Here is a 16570-nt window from a genome sequence, read left to right as displayed (position 1 = left end):
TGGCGCTCGCTGAGGAAATTAGAAGGCAAATGCAAAAAGTGTACAGTAACAGCCGCTTTTGAGCATTGGCCATGCTGTGGCACAGGCCCGGATACATTTTTTACCACTGAGACATCAGGGCTGCAGGCGTTGCGGTCTGAGCACGATGTGTTATTCAGTAAGCACTGCAGATGTAGAGAAAGGAGCGTGCAGTGAACATGCCATAACTGGCTGCTACTGCTGTGGTATAGACAGATAGGTTGACAATTTATTAAATTTATCACTGGAGCTAGATTTTTCTTGTAACCCCAGCTGTCACTGAAAAATGGTTTTACTCATGACTCCAGACCAGCAGGGGGCGCTGATGACCTGAGTCTTATATTCACTAAACCTGCAGAAACAGTTTTATATTTACTTTGCCTGTTTTAAATTAAATATTATTTATGCCAATAACACAGTAATTTTAAACACTAAATACCACTTTTGTTTGTTTATTTGCCAGATAAAATTTTCCTGTAGCTCTGTGGTAGACCATTGTGCACAAAAGATCATGGTTTTAATCCTAAGAAACACACATACTGATAAAATGTGTACCTTGCTTTGGATTAAAGCATCTGCCAAATGCATAAATGTAAACATTCCCAGCATTTATTTTAGGGCATTGCAACTTCATAATCTGTCCCTAAATCTTTGGTTTTCAGAAACGTAATTTCCATTTGGAGAGCTCGGATGCAAAATTCTTTTGTGTTGTCTTATTTTTTTCTTGTAAATTAGTATTTTTATCACACTCTTAAAGGGACACTCTACTTTTTTTAAAAAATAAGCTCATTTTCCAGCTCCCCTAGAGTTAATTATTTGATTTCTACAGTTTTGGAATCCATTCAGCTGATCTCCGGGTCTGGCGGTACCACTTTTAGCATAACTTAGCACAATCCATTGAATCTGATTAGACCATTAGCATCGCGCCAAAAAATCACCGAAAATAGTCTCCTGCTATTGAAAGTTACCAAGGGGACTATTTTTATGCAGCCATGTTACGATAGAAAAGTTCTTGATTATTACTCCCGAATGAGATCCTAAACATATCTGCTTAGAAAATGCTAATGGTCTAATCAGAATCAATGGATTATGCTAAGCTATGCTAAAAGTGCTAGCGCCAGACCCGGAGATCAGCTGAATGAATTCCAAAACTGTATAAATCAAATGTTTAACTCTAGGGGAGCTGGAAAATGAGCATATTAAAAAAAAGTGGAGTGTCCCTTTAATGGATTCCTCAAAAAAGAAAAACAGTATTTGTCCAAATGCCTTAAGGCAGGGGTGGGGAACCCTGGTCCTGGAGAGCCACTGTCCTGCAGAGTTTAGTTCCAACCCTAATTAAACACACCTGAAAAATGTAATTAAAGTCTTCAGGATTACTTGGAAATGAAATTCAGGTGTGTTTGATTAGGGTTGGAACTAAACTCTGCAGGACAGTGGCCCTCCAGGACCCAGGGTTCCCCACCCCTGCCTTAAGGGCTAGGATTAAGTGGATTTGAAGCGAAAGTATTTCATAAACATATAATACATGCCGAGAGCATTCGGCTATTATCATTATCTCATTTTTGACTGACGTGGCATTTAGTGGATTTTGCATCCAAGCTCCTCATTCATTTTTCATCAACTAGAAAGTATAGGTCATTGAGAGGTGCGTGCCTGCACGATGTGTTAAGACAACGTCCCAACTTAAAAGTGCATTGCAACAGCTGCTTCTCTGTTATAGGGGGCGGTACCCACCGTAACATATACTTGAGTTCTCCATACCATGACCCCCCGATTCCAGCCATACCACGTTTACCCATCGTTTCTTTTGACTCTGCAGGTTGTCTCTGTCCACCACACAAGACATCTTGGAAGGACGTCCATTTCATCACAGGGCCGATCACTGGACCGGACTCAATCAGTCAGAGAAATCATTTCCAGCAGGTGGCATCTCTGCAGCATCTGCAATCACCTAATGAAGCGGCACAGGCCATTAGCAGAATGAGCTGTCTGGAGCTTTCAGGTTCCCACCGACTTCATTGCTTTTTTATGTTTGCGAGTGATCTGTTCTTCTTTGACTTAAAAATGACTTAAAGGGATAGTTCACCCCCGAAAATGAAAATTGTCAACATTTATTACTATGGAAGGCCTCTTATTGGTCTGGTTACAAACATTCCTCAAAATATCTTCCTTTATCAGAACAAAAAATGTATGGAGGGTTTGTAGCAACATGAGAGTGAATAAATAATGACAGAATTTTCATTTTTGAGTGAACTATCCCTTTAAGATTTAAAATGTAAAATCTGCTACATTAGTGTGCTTTGCGTATCAAACTCAGAAATTGAATTGGAACTTACAAGACGTTTTTCAATTCGTGCACAACCCTGAAAATAAGTGCTTGTCTTCCATCACGTTCATTTTTAAAACCTGCTGTGTTTCTGCTTTTATGTTTCTGAAAGGGCACCATTTGTCAGCCTACAATCAGCGGGGGCAGACGTTTTGATTAGAGCTAATTTACAGTGGCGTGAGGGAGCGAAGTGACCCCGGTGGACTCATTACCTAATTGAGCGCATGTGGTCCCTCTGCTCCAGCGTCCTGTTAATAAATTGCCTCATAAAACTGATCTAAGTCTAAATCATGTCCTTGTGCGTTCTGCATACCTTAATGTATATGCACTGCAGCCAGTGAGTCAGTAGAAAAACCTTTACATTAAACTTGGACAGCGGCTACCTTTAAAAAATATAGTGTAGTGATTTAAATCATGTATTACATTGATAGACTGAGTCAACTACAGATGCAATATAAGCAGTCAGTATATAGACGATGTTGCTTGGCCATAAGTGATCCCTACAGTATGTCCCCTTTGACCAGAAACTAGTTTAGTACTGCCCTTAAGAGCCCAATAAATTAGTTTAATGTCCTGCTGTTTCTTCTGTGCCACAGGATAGCCCTCGCAACAGGAAAACAAGCAATTTGGTAGAACTTAATTTTAGCTTATTTTGTAATCATTGGTTAATGCAAACCAGCACACTGAGGGTTTTTTGGGGGGGCAGTGAAATCCTGAAACCCTCTTTGCATTGCCCCAAAATCATACAATAGCAGGGGTCAATTTACTTTGACTTACAGTTTATACTGCATGTGTTAGTAAAGAAAAGATCACTGAAAGTACATCTAGTATTGAAGAGCTCTATCAAAGGATGACATTGTGCCCAGCAGGCATTTTACCATCTAGGTTAACTATGCATTTAGTCTGGCAGAGTAACCCACTTAAAGGGATAGTTCACCCAAAAATGAAAATAATGTCATTAATGATTCACCCTCATGTCGTTCCAAATTCGTACGACCTCCGTTCATCTTCAGAACCCAGTTTAAGATGTTTTAGATTTAGTCCAAGAGCTCGTTGATTCATTCAAAATCTACGTACGATATATTGTCCATGTCCAGAAAGGTAATAAAAACAACATCAAAGTAGTAGTCAATGTGACATCAGTGGGTCAGTTAGAATGTGTTGAAGCATCGAAAATACATTTTGGTCCAAAAATAACAATAATTACAACTTTATTTAGCATTGTCTTCTCTTCCGCGTCTGTTGTGAAGCGCATGCACGAGACTAAAGTCACGTGACTGCAGTGACGCGGCTGACGTGTTATCTGGTGCGCCCCAGCTGTTTTTTTTGTGCCCCGAACTTAGTTTACAGTCTGAGGGAGACACACGCTGTAAGTTTGACATGTCTGTGGATAACACGTCATCTGCGTCACTGCAGTCACGTGACTTTAGTCTCGCGCATGCGCATCACAACAGACACGGAAGAGAAGACAATGCTGAATAAAGTCGTAATTTTTGTTATTTTTGGACTAAAATGTATTTTGGATGCTTCAACACATTCTAACTGACCCACTGATGTCACATGGACTACTTTGATGATGTTTTTATTACCTTTCTGGACATGGACAGTGTACTGTACATAGATTTTCAATGAAGAGTCAACAAGCTCTCGGACTAAATATAAAACATCTTAAACTGGGTTCTGAAGATGAACGGAGGTTTTATGAGTTTGGAACAACATGAGGGTGAGTCATTAATTACATTATTTTCATTTTTGGGTAAACTATCCCTTTAACCCGCCAAAATAAACTTCAATTTGGTATAGTTTTTGCCAAAATAACTTGAGATGCATGATATATCATGTAAGCAAAATCTTCCATATCCAGTCGAATAAATCAAACACACAAGATTTTACTTAAAGGCTCTCTAAGCGAATATGTTCGACGTCACTTGTTGTTGATATTTGAACTGTTTTCAAACAAACGGAGCATAGCTAACTCCTCCCCCTCTCTTCCGTGCTTTCGTGAAAGCGACCAGCCCCCACCCCCAAATCCTTCTTGGCGTTTATTGGCTGTAAAACTTTGTTTTGTTTCGTGGTGCAGGTTTGGCCACTGTGTGTATATTGAAGTTTGTAGAGCCTGGGCTGTCTACAGAGATCGCGTTTTTTTACAGTTTAATCAGCGTTCAGGTAGACAGCAGATAGTGAGGAGATGTGTGCTGTATGTAACAAAAAATGTTTTATGGTCTAAAACGCGTGAATTCGCTTAGAGAACCTTTAAATGCAATGTTCTGGAAAAAGAAAGTAAAGATAGCTGAGGGAGAAATGTTTGCCAAGGAAACAGTCTTAACACACCAGGTGTGAAAAACAGCCTCCTGTTTAGACCTAACACCACAACACAGAACATCTGGCCATAAGCTGCTAGCATTGTCTGTCTGCTTCATTTCTTCTTAATATTTGGCTTGCAGTACTTTGCTGTGTGTGAGATAATGAAGGATGCAAACAAACAGCCATCTTCTTAATGATTGGTGGCTTCACTTATCGCAATAAAGAGCCAACTCTGGCCCCCTGCTTCGATTCCCATTATGTATATTACGTCTGAGGCCTCCAGCATCGCTAAGCACTTTTCTTCTTCATGGTTTCGTAATTTGTTTCTCTAACTCTGTGAACTCTGATATCAGATTTTCTTAGTCATTCTGCTGATGCAGTCCAAGCCACCTGCACTTTTATAAAAGCAGTCCATCACAAAGAGTCATCCACTTTGGCTTTTGTTCAGTGTACCGGCCATTACATTATCTGGTATATATTGCTGTGATACAAAATCATATGTCTTTTGTGCAAGTTAACAGGCACTTTTTAAAGCACTTGCAATGTATGTTTTTTGGTAGCACAGCATAGGATTCTGGGTAAACAGCAAAAGTAAGACAGACAGCTTGTTGGACAAATGATCATGTTTCACTCATGTTACAGGTGTTACTGAGATATTGTGTCCTGCTTAGGACATTTTTAAGAAAACTAAATGTGATTTTATTGTTCGCTGGGAATAATGGAAGATCTGTACAGGTTGGTTCAACACTATCTCACGAGAATCCGTACATATTTTACAAGTTGGCTAACTTATATCAATTCATATGACCACATTTGTAAGTTTTTGTACGATTTGCCTTGACCCATGTGAGGTGGGGTTAGGTGCGGGGTTAGGGGTTCGGTTTCGCTGTTGTTGTTGTTTTTTTTCATGAGAATCGTACGATTTTTTTGTATGAATTTATACGAATTGACCAACTCGTAAATATGTACAATTTATCGTGAGATCAGGCTGGATGTTGCTTGCAGAAAAAGAGAAAGTGCAAGTTAAGAAACAGAATTAAAAATCATAAAGACACATGGTAATACTACAGTATGTTTAGTAAAATCTTTATGCTGTCCTTACAAAAATACAAACTTTTTTGCACAAAATCTATTGAGACCCTCTCTGACCACAACCAAAATAAAATATTTTGCAAAAGCAATAACATACACATGCTATAAAAAGAACCAAAGATCTTTTAAAAAAAAAAACACAAAACCAGTCATAAGTCACACGAGTATATTTGTATCAAACATGTATTTATCATTAGTAATATGTGTTGCTAAATACTTCATTTGTACAGCTTTAAAGTTAATTTTCTCAAAAGTTAACCCTCTGCACCCTGAAATTTAAGATTTTCAAATAATTGTATCCAATACAGTACATTAATGGAAAGCTTATTTATTCAGATGATGTATAAATCTCAATTAAAAAAATGACCCTTATGACTTGTGGTCCAGGATCACAAATGTGCTTTTGTTTATATTTTAGTTTCTGTTTCCTAAAAAGGTATAGTAGATGTCTTCGATTTTGCAAAAACAAAAGAAATGCAAACAGCTTTTTGTTTTTATTTGGAACCTGGGTTTACAGAATATACTATATAGATGTTATTTTGCTAAGTAAATATGTCAGGGAAGATTCGCTATCCATGTATTTATACATTATAACATATTATATTATAAAAATTCCACATTATAGAGTAAAGAAAATAAAACAGGACAGTGACTCTTGTTAGTACCTGTTTAGTTTTTTCTTTTGTGGTAAAATATTTGTGGCCAGGTGAAAATTATTGTTGAAAGCTCTCAAGTTTCAGATGATGACAGTTTATGTAATCTGAACGTGTCAAGTTTATAACACAAGCCGTCTTTTTAAATCAATTCAAGCTATGTTAATTTTTTATATTCTGAAGTGCAACGAGGTTTCAGAAATAATAAACTCCCACACTTGTTTCAAAGCAGAATGAGTAATTTTACTGCAGTGATAGATCGGAATATGAGTGATATTTCTCAAAGAGGTTGACTGGCTTTATGTGGGCTGTCTATATTAATTCTATTTAGTAGAGAAAAGGGGAGTCTGAGAAGGTGGGCTGCTGAAACAAGATTCCAGTCATAGCTGAATAGGATGAGATTTGTCTATTTGGTTAAGAATTAACCTAAAATAGTTTTAAGCAGCAGACCCTCTGACAGTTTCTGAGACCATGTTTCTAACACAGTGGTTCTCAAACTGGGGGCTCGCAAGATAGGGCCAGGGGGGGCCCCAGTTTTATGACATTTTATAAAATACATTAATTTATTATGAATTCTGTGTAATTAAACCTAAAAAAAAATAAGGCTACTAACTAACAGCACTACTTTATTTTAATGTTTTGTTTCATTAAAAGGTTGAGTTTTAGAACTGTATTTTGTCATAAATTTTCTTTTGGGGGCTGTGAAGGAAGGCACCGTACACAAGAGGGGGTGCACGCTGAAAAGTTTGAGAACCACTGGTCTAACATATTGGACATTAGTTTTTAAAAACTTTTAAAAGGTCAAAGTGTTTTGTTATTGGCTAAGCTTTTTTAGGGTTTATCTAATTTTGTACTAAGAGACAGAAGCTGATGAGTATGTTGCCAGATAACAGTTTTTTGAAGATAATGAGCATATTGAGTCATTTTAACACATTTTAAAAAAGGGGGATAGAATCTATTCGTATATTGTACAATGAAATTGGGGCTAGTACACGGTGCTATTAAAATGAGTGTATTTCTACGTATATATATCAGTGCAACCACAGATTCCACACCCTGTCATTTACCAGGAATAGACCGGTTGTCAAATTACAGCTTTTGTAAGAGTGGAAATTTATGCACAGTCAGTTTATTACTGGCATAAGAGTTTCATCTGTCATGCTTTTTAGAATTATGTTTAAATTAATATGATCATTATTCTAATGACATTACTGTCTTAAGATACTGTCAAAATTCACTTACATAAACTAACATGCTTTTACAAGTAGGGTATTAACAACAATTTGTGTCAATAAGATTAACTGCCTCGTATTTATTGGGTCACTTTACAGTCTTCATGGTAAAGTACTAAGTAATTTCAATGAACGACGTGTACTTAAAATATCGTTATTGTGTGGAGGTGCTTGTAAATGCACATTTCTTATTATATAGAGCTTCCAAGTGAACTGAACCCATTAAAACTTTGAAGTTTATTCACCCTTGATTGTGCTTCTGTATTTTATAAGCACTTTGGTAACACTTTACAATAAGGTTCATAAGTTAACATTAGTTAATGTATTAACTAACATGAACAAACCAAGAGAAATACATTTTTACAGTATTTATTATTTTTTGTTAATGTTAGTTAATAGAATTAAAGCTTTTAGTTGTTTGTTCATGTTAGTTCATGGTGCATTATTAACAATATTTTTAAAAAGTATTAGTAGTTGTTAAAATTAATTTTAACAAAGATTAATAAATGCTGTATAAGTGCAGTTCATTATTAGTTCATCTTAACTAATGTTGTTAACTAATGAACCTTATTGTAAAGTGTTACCAGCACTTTTATATATTAAAAAATGTTTTAGAAGTGGTGTTTTTCTGGCTACAAACCTTTATTTTTAAGGGTGATTTATACTTTTTTAATAAAATAAAAAATCCATTAACAAAATGATTTGTTAAATAGTAATATCTGCATAATAAATTGTGACTGATCTTTATCAAACATTAGGATTTCATATTGCTTATGAAAAAGAGTAGACTGAAAGTTAATCAAATATTTATATTTACTCATCATCTCATCCTCAATTGTATTCTTTTGCCAGCACTTATGTTTCCATTAAGAAATGCTAATTAAATTACTGCCTAGATTATTAAATTTATCATAATTATAATGAAGTACTAATGGATTCACTTTAATTCAATAAACTGAAGATGAAAAGATTAAGTGGGTTGAAAGTTTTCTCTCTATATATTCCACTGGACCGGTTTAGTTGTCCGAATTGACGCAGTCTGTCCAAGGGGTGGCGTTTTACACCCGCTTGTCTCTCTCCTGCACTCGAATCACCTCCTCAGTCTCTCTTATCAGCAATTCAGATGCATGCAAATACTCCGTGAAAGGAGCGTCATACTCTGAAGGACGGAGTACGTGGGGGCGAGCAGCCGCTGACGCGCATTCCGCACTCTATTCTTTTTCTTCCAGCCGGCGGGAGCGCGCCGCGGACCTCAGTGCAGATATGACCGCAGATCGCTGTGAAGTTTGAAGAGCACGCAGAGAGCATCGCGCGGTCGGATTGTTATTCGCATCAAACTTGCGGCAGAACTCAACATTTAGTTTGTAACTTTCTCTTTCTTTGCGTTTTGTTGACCATGGGCTGCCTGCCCCGAAAGACGTTTTATTGGCCCATTTGGTCATTTCTTGTTGTTTTTGCGCTTTTGAGTCAGCGTTGTCATGGAAGTTGTTCAGAGAAAGGGCTGGAAAAGAGAGAAGAAGAGGCGAATGTGGTTTTAACCGGGACGGTTGAGGAAATATTGAACATGGATCCCGTGCACAACACTTATTCTTGTAAGGTAAGGAGACACTTTAGCGCACCGGCTATCGTTTAAATGCGTTAAAGTGAAAGTCAACATGGTGAATATGTACATCACAGCTCTGTATATGATACGTTTTAGCTTGAAATGTAATAAATGTGGTGCAACTGTGTTGTATGTTAGCTATTAATCATCACCTGTTAGCCACGCACCCATCCGTTACTAAACATTAAATACGCGCTACACTTAACTTTTTGCATAGCGTGGGACTCCATGGTGCCCCAGAAATTCGCTCTTGGTGGGCACATAGGTTATTTTAAACAATAATCTTTGTACAGTTAGCTGCACATTAAACCTTTTCACGTTTAAAAATCTAAAAATTGTAAATCAAGTGTCATTATGTCATATTCTGGTCATAATTTTTTTTTTTTGACATTGGTGCTTTTCATTTAAGTTTTTAATGAAAATGTCAGCCTGCACACTTCTACTTGGATCCACCTGTAATTTAATCTTTCGTTCGCGAGGAACCTGAACCTCAACCAGTGACTCCATGTCCTTTTGAGGTCTATTAGCACTTCAGGTCCATTTATCTTTAATTATCATGTAATCATAGGGTTAATTTGATATACATTATCACAAAGTCCGGCATAAACTAATATCTATTGCGTAAAAAATAACAATGAAAGCTTTTTAATCATTAAATGAATAACAATTATCAGCAACTGTGGCACTTCTATCATTTAATATAACCTGAGGGGATTGAGAGATGGCAGTGTAATGATGCGTATACAGTGAGGTTCAAAAGTCGTTGTCTTTTAAAACATTTTTCCGTACAAATTGCATCATCAGCAAAGTTAAACTTAAAAAAGTTAACTTCAGTAAGTGTTTTGCTTTACTAGGATCATGCATGCGTGTATGCTGTCAGTAAAGCAAATCTAGTGGTCCGTGATATCCAGCATGATTTGGGGAATTTCAAGCGTGCTTCCACAAAAGCAAAGCAGTCTGACCTTTTCTAAAAGTCTGCATTGTCAGTGTCTCAGATTTTATCTGTGATCTTTCCATATTATTGAATGTGACCTTGAAATGGTGTTTATTGATTATCATGTCTTCTGTCCTCTCTCTGTGTCTGTCTGAAGGTCAGGGTATGGCGCTACCTGAAAGGCAAGACTACAGTGAACGGAGAGATTCTACTTGACGGAGGAAACAAAGTGATGATCGGCGGGTTCGGGGACCCAGACATTTGCGACAATCAGGTAGCCACCGGAGATACGCGCATTTTCTTTGTCAACCTGGCACCTGAGTACATGTGGCCCGCTCACAAGAATGAACTGATGCTCAACTCTAGCCTAATGAGGATTACTCTCCGTAACCTGGAGGAGGTGGAACACTGCGTAGAAGGTAAGAAACAATCTCTGTACATAACTCGCCTGGGATTAACACGTTCTGTGTGGAGATGTGAGGGTTAGAAAGCTCATGTGGTTGTGAATGCAATCATGATTGCAAAAGCGGTTTTGTGCTCTGTGAGTTAAAGTATAACTGCATCTAATAAAGCAGCTTAAGGTTTGTGACGTTAACCATTTATATCCATAAAGCAGTGATTTCTGAAAAACTTTCATCATGTTGCTTCGGTAAACATTTTGTTAGCTGGCAATATTTTAGCACGTGCAATGCAAAGGTTTGATCCATATACGGATCTAAAAATGGTAGATTGAATGCACAGATTGAATTCGCTTTGGATTAAAGCATCTGCTAAATGCATAAATGTAAACATGAAATTTAAAACCATAGCATATGTGCACAGCCACCTCGAGAGCTAACCTGAGTGAAAGTCCAAATCTCTTGTCACCTTGAGGAAAATCATTTATAGAGTTATATAGTGAAGATACTAAAACCTATCTGCATAGCCTCAAGCTTTGCGGTCCTCACAAGAGCCTCTGTATCTCTGTCTTACGAAGGAATGCCATTAACGTCATGTTTCCACTTTCCCAAAGCCAGACTGTCAGAGGAAAGTTTGGCTGGACAGGTAATGACATCAGAAATAAAGGAAATGCACTTTGTGAGAGTGAATGAAGAAGAGCTGTCTGTTTCTAATTCTGTGAAATATCAAGCGCAAGACGAGTGAATGTTTTCTTAATGTTAAAGGATGCGAGACAGACACCTTCCTTCCTTAATATAAACAGTGTCTCTTTTTAAAACCATCCAGTTTAGTTTCTTAGTGCTGTACAATGCTGGCAATTCTACAAACTGAGGAAATGCAAAGCACATTAGTCCTATCGATTTTGTACATTTCTTATCGACATCCTTTTTGTATGATGAGGGAGTCAAGAGGCATCAATGGGGTTCAAGCATAAAAATGAACAAACCTCTTATTTTCCATTTCCGTTAACCTTTTCTCCTGTCAATTTTTTTTTCAGGGCTTTTAGTGCTTTTTAAGTCGCTCTTGAGGAGAGCTGGTCTTTTTGCTGCTAAAATCTTAAGAGGAGCGCAATTTAGAGGTGGAAGTGCCAGGCCCCTTAAAATAAACGCTGGTCTGTCTAATAAACGCCCATGTGCTTCATTTAACAAATGCATTTATTTTTGTATTATAATGGTATTAGATCTCTTTTTTTAAACATGGGATGCTCAAGTATACGCTACAAATAGCAAACAGCTGTGCTCAGAATAGCCAACTGGTTAGTTAAAACTGCAGCTTAAGTACCATTGCCTCCCACAGGTCCTTGAAATACTTGAAAATTTGTGAATCTGGGGAAAAAATTGGGATCTGGGAGATTTTTGAAAATATAAATACATAGATACAGGTCATTGAAAGTGCTTAAATATAAAAAAGTGCTTGAATTTTATGCAAAAAAATCCATGTTATTCATTGTGTAGGATAATATCATAAAAATTCTAGACTTTTTAAGCACACATGCTAAACTGTTAGTTTTAAATGCTTATATCTTCTGTATGCAAATGTTGATTCATACCAAAATGCATTTTTGCATAGCTGTGTTTGACACATGAAAACGTCTCGGGTTACGTATGTAACTGTTATTCCCTGAGAAGGGAACGAGACGCTGCGTCTCCCTTGCCATACTTCCTACAGTACGTCCCTGAAACGCCGTCTTTGGCAGTATTTCAGATAGCGATATACTTCCTGGCTCCCACATCACCCTGTCTTTGTCATTAAGCCTCACCATTGGTTGAATTTGATATACACATTCAGACGCACTTACCACTGGAGGCGTCCCCAAAGTGTCACGGCAGTGATGCAGCGCGAGTTCCCTCAAAAGGTAACTGTAACAATATATCTTAAAAGGTAACACGATGTTACCTTGCTCTCATTTGAAATGTGTCCCCACATTTAGTCCTTGAATTTGAGGGTATTGAACCTGAAAGTCCTTGAAAGATCCTTGAATTTGAAGTTAACCAAGTTGTGGGAACCCTGAAACTCTTGAGAGAATATGTGTTTGAAAACGTTCAGTGACAGCCGTTCTGACCCTGGTTTTGACATGGTTAGGCATGTACTGTACTGTATATTATAAACCAGGCCTTGAATGCAAAAAAAGTGCTGCCCTGAAGGTTGTAGGACTTGGACTTGCGCCTAATGCTATCTACTTAGTGTTGGCTAAACCGAATCAGGAATTTGATGTTATCCATCAGTTATTTAATAAAGCATGACCCTTCAGTGAGGTGTTTATTTTTCTCTCCCTTTTCGGTCACTGTTTATAATGCAGGTTTTAGACCTACAGCATGAAAGAGTAAAAGAGTGTGTGTGGGGTGGAGAGAACAAGATCGTACCTGTCAGCCTGCCGAGTGTATCCTTTACTCTCTCCTCACCTCTGACAGGTTAGATAGCACTGAGAAATGAAGAGATTCCAAGCTGAATATCGGAATATTTCAGTCAAAGGAAAAAATGCATGTGCTAAGAGAGGATTGGTAGGTGGAAATGCGATAATGCGAGAACGCAAGGAGAAATTCTTGATGCATGTGTGGACTGGAACGAAGATGAGCAAAGCTTAAAGAAGGCTTAGAGGCGTTTAGATCTCCTTTCCACCCTGTCTGTTAAAAACCTTGGGTTCTTAAAGGGAAACACTTGGGTTATTGGGTTTTTTGATTAAAAATACACAGTCTTACGGGCTTAAGTCTGATTTATACTTATACCTACGCTGACCCTCTATGTTGTAGAAGAGGTTCTAGCAGACCAATCACAGTACTTGCAGACAGCGTAGAATTGACTCGTTGTTATTTTCGGGGAGGTGTGCATCAGGCTGGGGTAGGCAACATGATCTCACAAAGTTCCGTGGGATAGTCACGGAATTTTGTGCTCATTTTTCCGTGGCATTCTCACGGATCTCCGCATTTTTCCGTGGCCCTGCTACGGACTGTCTTTTTCCGTGGCATTCTCACGGATTGGTTACTCAACTGCTTTTTCCTATTTTCAAACCATTTTCGCTTCGGTTTAGGGTTAGATTTGGTGTTTTTGTTAGTATGTCACTTTAACTATTGGTTTATATAATTTTTTCTGATTTATTCTTTTATATTTTCTAAACTTTAAACAATTGTCGCCTGGCGTTGGGGTTAGAGTTGGGTTTGGGTAGGGATGTCATTTCATGTAAATCTAACCCTAAACCGAAGCGAAAATGGTAAGAAAATAGGACAAAACAGTTGAGTAACCAATCCGTGAGAATGCCACGGAAAAAGACAGTCCGTAGCAGGGCCACGGAAAAATGCGGAGATCCGTGAGAATGCCACGGATAAATGAGCATAAAATTCCGTGACTATGCCACGGAAATTCGTGAGATCAGGTTGGGGTAGGGTATGCATAGGTAGTGCCATACAGTCGACGCAGAAGTATGAATTAGGCTTTATTCGCAAACACACCTCAGATTAGCACATAATTTTTGTTATATCAGAAGTTCTTATTTCTCTAAAGCTGGCATGTGTGCATAATAGTGAATCCATGTGTTTTACTGTAGGAAAACTGTTTAAACTAAAAAAGGCCGGCTTAAAATCATTGAGGTATTACTGACATCTTGTATGTGAGGAATTATGTAATGTAAATCCCAACATTCATTGCCCTTAATATAGTGCTTTGACTGACGAATCGAAGGAACAAAGAAATAATTCCTTAATTGACCATCACCCATCACTAATGGATAGGTGATAGATCTCCTGCTGTCTTTTTATTAACTTTTGATTCAGTCTCAAACAGATCCCTCCCTACTTTGTGTCAGCGTTTTTTTTTTTCTGTTTTCCTCCATGCTTTTCCCTCAGTTCTCTGTGTCATGAGGTTTAGACTTGTTCAAGAGGCCCAGCTCAAGTTGAGCTTTAGCCTAAGAACAGAGGGTCCGATGCTGTGTGCTGGTGGTCTCTCGTGATAACGAGTGTGCAGGTCCTGTGGAATGCTCTGGATTGTGTGTGGCAGGTTAGAGAATGGGAGAAGCAGGTCTCATGTCAAGGCCTATGGGAGCACTTACTTTTATTCTGGCTGTTTGTGTAAGGAGTCGGCCCGGCGTGCTTCTGATTCTATGAAGCACGAAGGTCAGACGGCCAGGTAATGATTAATAGATCAAGAATACTTAAGTGAATGACTTCCTTCACCCATTGTTAATGGTCTTAGCGCAAGAATCACCAAAGAAGGGCCCTCTTAGAGGGGCTTTATTAAAAATGTACCTCAGTGTTGTTATTTCAGGCTGATCTTTATGAGCCCAGGGATTTCCAAATGTACTATGATATTTGGGAAACTCGCCTTTGGAGAACGCAGCTCTGATATGTCACCAAAAGCCTGTGACATACAATTCAATTCAGTTTTTTTATTGTTCACATACACAGTTATACAAAAAAAACTTACAGTGAAAGTACACTTTCAGAAAAAAAATTCTCTAGCTGTCACTAAGGTGGGACCATTTTAACCTTTGCACCTAAAGAGTTCCTATTAGGACCTCAAAGGTACATATTGGTACCAAAGCAGGGAACTACACTAACCTTTTCCACTGGTGGCACTTGCGCTACCAACTTTTTCAGTTACTGGCGCAAAATATGATTTGGTCGCACATATTTTTTTCAAGTTATAGTAAGGCGCTCTGGATAATAATGAACAATAATAAAACTGTATTGCATACAGATATGCTTTTTATTTTACTTGCCATCTTTTAAACCACATGCCGCCTTGTTTTCTTAAACGTTGCAGTGTTTCCCACAGATCTGAAATGTACTTGGTGGTGGTAGCCGGTGAAAAGGGCAATTATTACCCACTGACAAATAATGGTCTACTAAACATGTGATGTAGAACTAATAATGTGTGACACAACACAATACTTTGATTCATTGAAAATTAATATTAATTTCACATTATATTTCATCAATCTAACCACCCCAAACTTTCTTTGCCATTAACAAAGCTGACACTGTTTGTCAAAGCACCACGAAAACACTTACTGTTTTTGCACTGATATATGAAGCAATTAGACCCCTTTTATCAAACTCAATATAATACAATACTATGTATAGTATATTAATAGACAGTGCAGGTCTATTATAAATGTGACTGATGTTATAATGGTAATTATTTCTATTAGAAAGGCACTTTTACTGCTTCTGCTCTATCTTTCTATTTATCTCTTGCCGATTTAAAAAGCTTAATCCACTCATTATTTCAGATTTAAAAGTCTACTTGCTGTCCCGTTGACAGACTTTACATTGCTTTGCTCGTTCAGTGCAATTGGCTTGACATTAGCATTGCTTTTTGCTACAATCTCTGTCCAAACTTAATATGGATATGGTTTTAGAAAATATATGGTTAATTAATAATAAGATTATTAAAAAAATGTGAGAAAGAAAATGCAGCGCGTGGTCGTGAACCATCGCCATAGAAACCGGAGGCACGCTGAATCTGCACTCGAGCTTTAGCGCGGTAGCGCTCATGGACGTTTTCCGATCGACTCGGGTTATAAACACAACATTAATCAGACTTGGGACCCAAAGTAATTAAACTAGGACCTAACCGGACCCGACAGACCATTTAAAATATAAACCCGGAACCATACGAGTCCCGCGTCCTCAGTGAAGAAAGACCTCTGCTCAAGTTCAGAAACAAGGAAGACACTGCGCTTGCGTCGCGTTCCACCCAATTCATTGAGAAACAGCTGAGCACGCAAACGCACACTGATAGGGAGAGACACGACGTGCTTTCACGCAAAATGAAGCCAACGTGTTGATGGCTCAGAGCACGTTATAAAACGTATTCTTAAGATCCACATTTCTGTTTTAATAAATGCTCATAGTAAATCATAGCATATTGTCTAAAACATTAGGTAGCACATTTGCGACCCATTAAAAATTAGGGTCGCAACGGCAGTTCAAAAGGTCGCATATGCGACCATTTTGGTCGCAGTGTAGCTCCCTG

General features: G+C 38.1%; 1 protein-coding gene across 9 annotated transcripts in view; it reads left to right on the top strand.

Moving 5' to 3' along the window:
- Positions 1-8779: 8779 nt before the first annotated feature.
- agrn (agrin) overlaps positions 8780-16570 on the top strand; it is a 294150-nt gene continuing 286359 nt past the window's right edge. For 6 of the 9 annotated variants that reach the window (XM_065285838.2, XM_065285837.2, XM_065285841.2 and 3 more), the window contains exons 1-2: positions 8781-9222; positions 10320-10581. In XM_065285838.2, coding sequence (XP_065141910.1) covers positions 9022-9222; positions 10320-10581 — 463 coding nt within the window. In that variant the 5' untranslated portion in view covers positions 8781-9021. Of the gene's footprint in view, positions 9223-10319; positions 10582-16570 lie in introns of all 9 variants that reach the window. The other 3 variants (XM_065285843.2, XM_073813016.1, XM_065285836.2) reach the window with 2 other exon arrangements.

Source organism: Paramisgurnus dabryanus, chromosome 21, assembly GCF_030506205.2.
Source record: "Paramisgurnus dabryanus chromosome 21, PD_genome_1.1, whole genome shotgun sequence".
Lineage (NCBI taxonomy): Eukaryota > Metazoa > Chordata > Actinopteri > Cypriniformes > Cobitidae > Paramisgurnus > Paramisgurnus dabryanus.
This window is presented reverse-complemented; position numbering and strand designations above follow the sequence as displayed.